The 9686-nt window shown below is 37.6% G+C and overlaps 1 protein-coding gene across 1 annotated transcript; it reads left to right on the forward strand.

The window, feature by feature from the left end:
* The first annotated feature begins 2075 nt into the window (after positions 1 to 2075).
* On the forward strand, positions 2076 to 2768 carry LOC145937412 (uncharacterized). The gene is made up of 2 exons (XM_083040430.1): positions 2076 to 2247; positions 2464 to 2768. Exons 1-2 carry the CDS (start codon positions 2076 to 2078, stop codon positions 2766 to 2768), a joined length of 477 nt encoding a protein of 158 aa, XP_082896556.1.
* The last annotated feature ends 6918 nt before the right edge of the window (positions 2769 to 9686 follow it).

Below are 9686 nucleotides of genomic sequence, written 5' to 3' on the forward strand. Positions count from 1 at the left end.
TAAAAAATAAAACACAAAAACCGCCATGATAATAAATGTGTACGCAAAAAAATAGAATAATAAATATCGTACTGAAAGCTACTGGAAATGTACTACTGAAAGCGCGTTATTGCAAACTAATCTGAAGGATTAAAACAATGTTTCTTAACTTTAATGCTATACAAACTGCGTCAACGCGCGAATTCGAAGAGCACAAAGTATTTACGTCGAGCCGGTATTTAATGACGAGAAGAAGTTCGTAAGTTAAAGGGCTAAACTTGCTGCTGCATGCCGACCTGTGTGCAGGACTTTCCACCGGATTACCGATTAAAAGTTTAACAGCCCGAACTTTTCAGCGACTTCGCACAAAGCGGCCAAAGTCGAGCGAAGCGCCGGTTGTGCCGTTCTAAAGGAGGATGTTTTAAAAGCTGATTATGCATCGCACAGTAACAACTATCGATTCGTTTCAACAGATTCTACGAGTGAATTATTGGACCGCGCGTTCTCTTACCGCCGTTAGAGAGAAAAGAGGAGCGGTTCTCTCTCCTCGTTCCTTTTGTCGAAAAAGTATTAACCGAACCGGGGAACTTCATGAAAGTAAAACACGCGTGTGTGGCCCCGCGTTATGAAAGAGCCGCATAATATTAGCATACCCCTTCGGCCCTCGTACATGAAGCGTATCTTCACGATGGAGTACGTCGAATATCGCGCGACCAAGAATGAGCGGGGAGAGATTAATGGAATTTTTAAGTTCGCCCAAATGTATTCGTCTCCTCTCCTCTACTTTTGTCTGACCATCGTATAATACTATATCCTTCGCGCGTGAGTTTACGCATATCGCTTCAAGTTTATGACGTATATACGCATGTTGCACAAATTCATAAAAATATTTTACTTTACCCTATCTTCTGGACTATACACATTTAGTATATTTTCATGGAAAAAAGCTTTGTTTTCAGAAAAGCATTCATTATTGTCGTCATCACGGAGAGAACCGAGAATAACCATGTCGCGCGCACGAGAGAGAGAGAGAGAATAAGTCAGCGGAAGAAGCTGAAATATTATCTTTTAAAAGCGCGGACATTAAGAACGTTATGTAGAAGTAACGAAGTTACGTAACAAAAGAGAAGTTTAGGTGCCAAGAATATTAAGTTCTCCTAGCGAGGCGTGTGCTCGGAAAAAGGGGGTAAAAAGAGAGAAGGAATAAAAGAAAAAATGAAGGAATGTCGAGGAAAGAGAGAAAAATTAAAGCCGAGCGTTGTCGAGGAAAGCGGTAGGATATATTTCTCCAAAGCTGGACGGGAGAACAAAACTGACAAATATTTGCATATTTATCCGTGAAGCGCGATTCCACGCACTCCGCGGAATGACGTAGGCTCTTTCGTCGGAATACCGGCAAACGTCAGGAAGAGACCGAAACAATGAAAGCGCTTTGCGAACCGGGCGGAGGAGATATTTCGACAGTATCGTCTTATGTCCAGAAGAAATTTCCGAGTGAAAACAGCGAAGCCATTCCGACGACCGCTCCTAGTCTCACGGTTCTATGAGAGGACCGGAGCCGTTCCCGTTACAGTCTTTTCCTCATCTGCATTTCGCTTTTATATATACTTTCCGTCTCTTTATTTCCGCGTCGTCTTTACATAGCGAGGCGAGGCAGAAGGAAGAAAAGCACTTCGTTCGTGTAAGATATTTCTCTTTATATATACTTAACGTGTAAAAATTTCAACGGCGAGAATAATTCGTAAACAATGCTTCGAAGACAGTAGCTACTATTGTGTATCCAAGCGTGATAACTAACTTAAAGAGAAATAAAACCGGATTGTAAAGTAATACGGCTGACTTGACTTAAATATTTGATGAAAAATTAAGCTAACGTATGCGAAATACAAATTCAATAATATAGCATGAAAAATGAAGTAATCACGATGATGTTATAACATAACGCGAGATGCGTGAATTTGTTTCCAAACGATGTAAATGCTTAAGCTATATTTTGGATATAACCTTAAGTGTGCAAAAAATTTCAAGTGACACATATGTAACTCATATTTACGAAAATAAAAATAATTGACTTTTAATTATTTCATTAAAGAATAATGAATCGTCAACTCATATGCCCTAATAAAAAATCGTTATACGACGAAGTATCACACGAGATTGACAATAATATTTTATCTATTAAATTACCCAAGGACCGACATCGTATTCAAGCAGTGGACGAAAAAGCTGTCGAACCTATCAACGATGTTAATTGTTTAGATAAATATGGTAAAATATGTATTAATAATAATTATTATTATTTATCTTAATATTATTTAATTAGTCACTATTACAAGTTACTATAGTAATAAAACATTGATGGAGCACACACAGCGATATTTATATAAAATTGAAATAATTATATATTTTAATATGTAATTACACACATATATGTGTTATAATATATTAAATTTATTATAAGATATATTTTTCTTTCTATACAAGGTAAGACATGCAAGAAAGGCTGTCCAAAAGTCCATGTAATACATAATGAAACGCCTATCTCGAAGAAACCGGAGGAAGAAATGTTATTATTAAGAACAACAAGGCAAATTACCCTCACCGATGATATGAAGCACACTCTTGAGGTGGAATTTAAATCACCACGAAATTATATCCCGTTACCAGATCCAGGTCCTCCCCCGCCCATAATTATTCCGAAAGAACCTATTATCGTGAAGAAGCTTGAAGATAAAAAGCAAGAAAAAAATAAGAAGAAAGAAAGAAGCAAGAAAAAGAAAAAGAAATAAAACAATGAAGATAAATATCGAGCAAAGTTTTTAAAGACACTATCCATGTAAGAATTTTTTTTACTTGCAAGTGTAAAGAATCTAAAGGAAAATCCTCAATTTATTTACAACGACGAAGAAAAACGGCCAATTGATATTATATAAAATCATGTCAAACAAAATCTTTTAAAAATATTTTAATTCCTAAAAATATATTTAAGATTTACTTGACAATAAAAAAAAATGTTTTATTCTAAAACTATTATTATATAAATATTGTTGCTCTATCAATGTTTTATTGTTATAGAAATTTATAATAGTGACTAATTAAACAATATTAGACAGACGTAGCAATTTTCTTTATCATGCTTTCGCATTATTGCAGCACAGATCAAACAAGTTCGACGTTAGGCACGAACGTCTTATAGATTTATGAGTTACACGTTACACGAAGCTAAAGCGTTCGCCACTTTGTCGGAAACACAGAGGCAAGCACAGAGTCGAATATAACGGAGCGATAAATCACTGGTGGTATTATATTCTTGCTCGTCTTGGGAAACAATAGATCATATCGCTTATACGCCCGGTATTAAACCGTTTTTGGGACCCATTGTCGCCCACCGTCGCCGTGACGGCGGTGACCTTTTTAAGCCGCGCTTTAAGTTTCCACCCTCTTGCCGATAAATCACGATGATTTTACCTTGCGTGCTAAAGGAAACGCGAACACGGGCCGTGTTCAAAAGAAATCGGCTCTTCGATAAAGGGTTTGAAAAAGGAGAGATCCGCAAATATTCCATTAGTACGCGCACGCTAAGAGCCGGTGTATAAAGTATCACTCGTCGTTCGTATTGCTTCCAAGGGAAGCCAAGGAGTACCTATGTGGTAACGGGGAGAAATGTGAGATCAAATGGAGAAATGTGAGAAAATCGATACGGACGGCGTGACAGAGAGAGCTATTTTTCGGTACGTGTAGAGTATTCATTGTCGATTGGTGTCGCGAAATCGGAAACTTCTTCGATGGTATAGTTTTAGAATTTCTAGGTTCTTATATATAAAAACAGAGAGAGAAAGAGAGAGAAAGGGCTTGTTTTAATTCCCTCTCTATCATCTTTACTTTTCTCCTTTTTAAATCTGTATTTAATAAATAAGATTCTAATAAAACGACTTTTTTTATTTTAATGTTTCTTATTTAAAATCTTGTTCTAGAAAAATGAGAAAAAATGAACTTTTCTAGCTCTCAAAGCTTCGTTTGCTTTTGTTACGTGATATTTGCGCCTCTAGATCTTTGCGACTTGAGCTTGAGTTTTATCTCCCTTTTCACCTCCCATCTCATGAATCACACGTACTTACGAGTACTATGATTTGACAAAGAAAAAAATGTGGGGAAAAAGCGAGAATATAACGAGCGTGAGCCGATAAAAGATTGCGCGCGTGACGTTTTCGTAATGACGTAACGAGTGACAGATCGTTGTCCGAAAAGAGTACTGTAGTTACAGAAAATAGGAGAGGGATTACTATACTACTTCGGTGGGTCTCGGCGCGTAAGATCTGTAATCGAGAGAAGGGTTGGAATGATGAAATGCGCATCATTTGTCTCTGCGGGCCCAAAATACTCACACACGAAGAACATCTGACGCGGTTGTGAAACCATAAAAGCCTGGCAACGACAAATGCATTCGCTTGTTCCGAAGGCGCGCGAGTGCATGCACAAGTGTTGGTCTGTGCAGTGGATGGCTGTAATTGGGCGCTGGTTACAGAATTCATTGCCGCGTTTAGGGCCTTAAACGGCAGAGAGATAAATCACGATTAAACGTGGCCATTAATCTAAACTCTAAACGTGCAACGCCATGTAAAACACGTGGGCATTGAAGTCAATGTAAAAAAATAAAAAATAATAAATAAAAAAAGTATGCCGAATATTACCATCCAATTTACGAAAAAATCCGATAACGATTTTGAAACATTTATTTAAAGCTAATACGTAGCTGCTCTTTCGTTTACTGTTGATTGGTATCTCGGAAAATTCTACGCGTTACGCGTAAATTATTATTTGCGATTAATTCCTTTCGCAGCATTATCTCCCACAATATACCCGCATAAACGTAGGATTCTCTCATGCGCGCATTGTATCTCCATAATATGCGTGCGTACCCGTAATATGCGTGCGTACCCGTAATCTGGTGTAACCAGGGGCAGAAATTTCCGTTGCCACATTTAAGACCATCCTAACCATAACACGGACTAGCTAGGTATCGAATTCGACGTTAAGCAAAGCTGGTGGAACCGCAATTTACATGCACCACGTACTGCCCTTAACGCAGCACGGCTACAGTCTGGCTAATGGAAGGTCTTAGTACAAACGGAATTAATGATCACGATACAAAAGGCCTAAATCTATTTCTGGATGACAATGCATTTAGAATTGCTTAAAGTTTTATTCACATATTTTTTTTCTTAATTAATTGTTTTAATTAAAATCCGTAAAAATTTGGGATCGTAAGCTATTGACGATCCTATATTTTTATTTTCAAAGAGAAATCGACTCTCTCTGGACTGGTAAAAAGAATTTGTATTTAAAACTTCATATGAGTGTAAAATAAGAGTGTAAAATTCTGTGTAATAAATGCTGTCATAAAGATATTTTAATGCGCTGGAGTTAAATATTATCTGCAATTTGCCGTAACCTACCGTGGTTGCTATTTTCATTGCAAAAGGCAGTAATAATATAATTTAGAGGAGTGGAGTAGAGAAGAGTAGAAAAGAGTAAAAAATAATGAAATTTAAAAGCGTATAACCACAGCGATACAAAATGAAAGGCTTAATAAAAGCGTACCTAATGGAACTCATAAATATTATAAGTCTTTGTAACCTATGCTTTCAATGCAGGAACAATTCATCTGTGTATTACGGTAAGCCGCTTACACGTTAACGAGTAACAAAGACAATAAGCATAATCGAAAATCTGATAGTGGCACCAAATGCGAAATCGGTACGCAAAATTATTCACGCGATTCACTGGTCACACACGCTCGAATAACGAATACGAATTCGATGTATGTCTCTGCGCGCGATAGAAATGTACCATATAATTTTGTCCATATACATTACAGACGGAAATATAATATAGAGATTAATTGAAAGAATAATTAAATCGGACACTGTATCGTAATTAAATGCGAAATAGATAATATCTCGTCAACTGTCCATAGAAAGTAAAAAGAAAAAATATTCATTAGAAGATATTAAATTTATTTGAGTCGATATATGTAATAATCGCTTGAAATAATTTTCTAAGAAAATTAAAAAAACAATTAATGCAAAAGCGCATTTATTTCTAAAAAGTAAGAAAAGCATATCTAGATGCTCTAATTTTATGTCTACTATTTTAGTCTTTCATTACAATTAGCTTTTATCATAAGATCATTATCGTAAAATCATGATTCATTTTAATAAATTGATCAATTTTATCAATAAAAAATTTGATCGTTTTAAATCTGCTGCATTCTAAAATATTAACCTACAGCACGTACAGAATCAATTGGAAAAACGCGAAATTCAACGCTGCTGTGATGAACGTAAAAGCATTCGCATGTTGTTTAAACGATCTCTCTGATTCCTATTGTATAATTCAATAAGATTTGAATTTATTGCCTTGCGCGCAATTGCTCGGATTTGTTGGAATTCATGTGTACTTTAAAAAAAGTGTTTCTCATACATGCTTTTGTAGATTAATATTTATTAATATTTGTAAAAGAATATATCCATTTAACATGTTTTTTTAAATACATGTTAAATAAGGTATTAATTTTAAATTTCGCTTGAGAAATTTTTGCGGGAAAAGAGCGCTTCCAAATTCACGAACACTACTGTATCATTCTATCATTGTTTAAATATTTTTTCCTAAAATTCTATACATCCCAAAGTGCAAGCTTTTGAACGTGTGAGGCGAATATACACTTATATTCCTTCTCGATACACACAGAGGAGCTAGGAAGCTGGGCAGATTCCGATTCTTTCGGAAGGTACGCAGAATATTGCATTCAGTGTGTTGCACGATAATCAACGTTATCCGGCTATATTGTGATTGTGTGCGGAAAATAAACCCGCTTCTCTCCGCGGCGTGTCGAGAATACGCGAAAAGTTTAACCAAGCCGACGATACCGATGATGACAACGACGACGTTCGACGAAAGAGAAAGAGACCCTCCCAGTTGTAACACGTATGGGTGAACGCACAACGAAATTGATCTTATTTTCCGCTTTCACGCACCTTTCCGATATTTTCCGCCACCATCGATGCGTATGTTTCTCGTTTAGTATTTACGCACCGAGCGTATCACCGATAAGACCGAATAATCGCTTTGCGAATATAGTAATATCACATTGTATAGTCGAGAGAAGATACATGTCCATATTGTATATAGTGGAGAAGATTTCAAATAATTCTTCGTTCTATAGATGACAGATATGAATCGAAAACAATTATCAGTCATCTTTGTAAGTATATCTCTCATTAAATTTATCGCTTATTTTCACCAAATAAAAATAAAATTTCAGAACAATTACAAAACTTTTTACGCGTGAAAAGAAGAATTCTGAAATAACGAAATTATTGATAAAAATCATGCGCGAAAATGTTATCGCATTTTTTATTTCATATATATTATTATTTACTATTATTTATTATAAATAAATACGCGGGATCATTTTCATCTACTGACACAGCGATTCCATCAAACGGGCATACGAATATACTTGATGTAGCATCGCGAGAGATGCGGAATCCGCTTTGTAAAGTCGATTTCCGTATATTGTCGTTTTACCTTATTGTTCAGTAACGGCAAACGCGTCGTTCCCATTGTCGATTTTAGGGCGATCGGCGGAATCGAGCGAATTCAGCGTGCAAAACGGACGAACGACATGGCTTTCGCGCCGAATATATACGCACGTTTGCGCTTTCGCGCCATGATAATAATACCGACGACGAGCAATCGGTAAACAGATTAAAGCGCATTCGACGAGTCACGCAGGTGAGCACCAATTGTGTTCATTATTAACGTAATCAGATGTAGCTGAGCCATGCATGAATACGCCTCAACGCGAACGGTTAACGTTAACGATCGCGTCCGCTGCCGATACATCGGAGTCATTATACATTGCCCGATCGGATAGTTCCCCCCGATTGTACCGTGCCCGATAATGAGCTCCCGGTCCATTACCTAAAAAATACCACGTTAATTCACACCGCGTCGCGTAACAAATCCAACAGATCGAAAATTTTACAACGTTTCCATGCCCGTCCCGTTCGAAACACAATTATTTCCCGGTAACGTAAATATTAGTATGCAAAACATGAATATTTCCGAGTAACATTCGATTGCAAAATGTACGAATTATCGAATGTCCAAATGTGAAACGCGAGTATTTTTTGATTAAGTAAAAAAAAATTAACTGTATCGTATCCTCGGAGTGTCAAGAAAAGATTTTATTCATTTTAATTATCACATTTTAATAATTTCTCAAAATATTTTAAATGATGTCTAAGAAATAAACTTATTATTTTATTTTGTTTTTGCATTTATATATATAAATGCAAGAAAATAAAATAAAATGATAAGTTTATTTCTTATAATATATATATAAATATGATATAATATGATAACTATATGCATCTGTTTTCTGCTCTCTCATAATCCCTTGTATTTTATGCAGTACAAAACCGTCCGCGAATTCCGCGACAATACCGTGGTAGAACATTTCAAAATTTCTCTCGCTCGCTTTAACATGCATCAGGTTACTGTCTCGTCAGGTATCGCGAGGCAAAGGAGAATCGACGATGCTTTCGATAGTAAGCAATGCAAAGGGGATCTGTAAGGTTCTAAGTAGACGGCTCTTCGCTTTTGAGACTGCGGTTCTTAGCGAGATTTTGGTTTCAGTTGGCGGAGGCGAGCCGCAAGTAGAAACGAGATTCCTCTTATGTACCAATATAGCGAGATATAAACCTAAGGTTTCTACGTTGCACGATCTCTCTCGACACAGTCCACGCGCAAGGAAAGAGAAAAGAGGAAAGATATAGACCCTAAAGATGAGGATATTTGCATTTCTCGACACTTAGATGCGGGCGGTGGTTCGGCGCGTTATGCAAATCTTAATTCGCCTCTCACTGGAAAACTCGTAAAATTACCGTGCTTTTCCGCAATAAAGCCCCGAATTACCTGCACACGTTCCGCCCCCTTCCCGCCATATTTCGTGTGCATAGATCTACGCGATCGTTCCGAGCGCGCATTTTCCGCTGCGTGAAGTTAACGACATCCGTGTAGAGAAAAAAAGAAAACAAAAAAAAAATGAAAATATATAATGCTATCGCGATCGGCGAGCAAACATCCCCCGCGGGTCCTATTCGCGGCAACTCGGGGGATAGATCTTGATTTTCCCACGCGCCAGTATATCATTAGCGCGTTATCGTTCAGCGCGTACGGCGAATCATCAATTAGTACACGTATGTATACATACGCGTGTACGTTTGCAGTCTCGATGGTTATTAGATACGTGCGTATAATTCGATTCGCTCAATTATCGTAACAGCGCGTGACCGCGCGCGAGCGCGACTAAAAATCATTCGACACATCGAACGATACGTCCTTTCCCCGCTGCATCCTAATGCATCCTAGTTGCACCATGCACCGATGCATTCCTCCTCGTAACGCGACGTGCCCGAAAATGGGCGGGAACACCGTTTGACGCCATTTACAACGACGATTATTCATTCACTCAATAATTCATAATTTGCCCGTCAACCTGCGATACACCGCGCGAGAGTGACAGCCACCGCGTACGATCGACAGGGAATACCCGGTATATAATTTAGGTGATTTAAAGCGGGCGATAATACGACACACACATAGCGTCACATAGCTATCCAAATTGATTCAATGGCGAG

Source organism: Prenolepis imparis, unplaced genomic scaffold (assembly GCF_030444845.1).
Source record: "Prenolepis imparis isolate NDT839.2.m4 unplaced genomic scaffold, iyPreImpa1.0 SCAF_6, whole genome shotgun sequence".
Taxonomy (NCBI): Eukaryota; Metazoa; Arthropoda; class Insecta; order Hymenoptera; family Formicidae; genus Prenolepis; species Prenolepis imparis.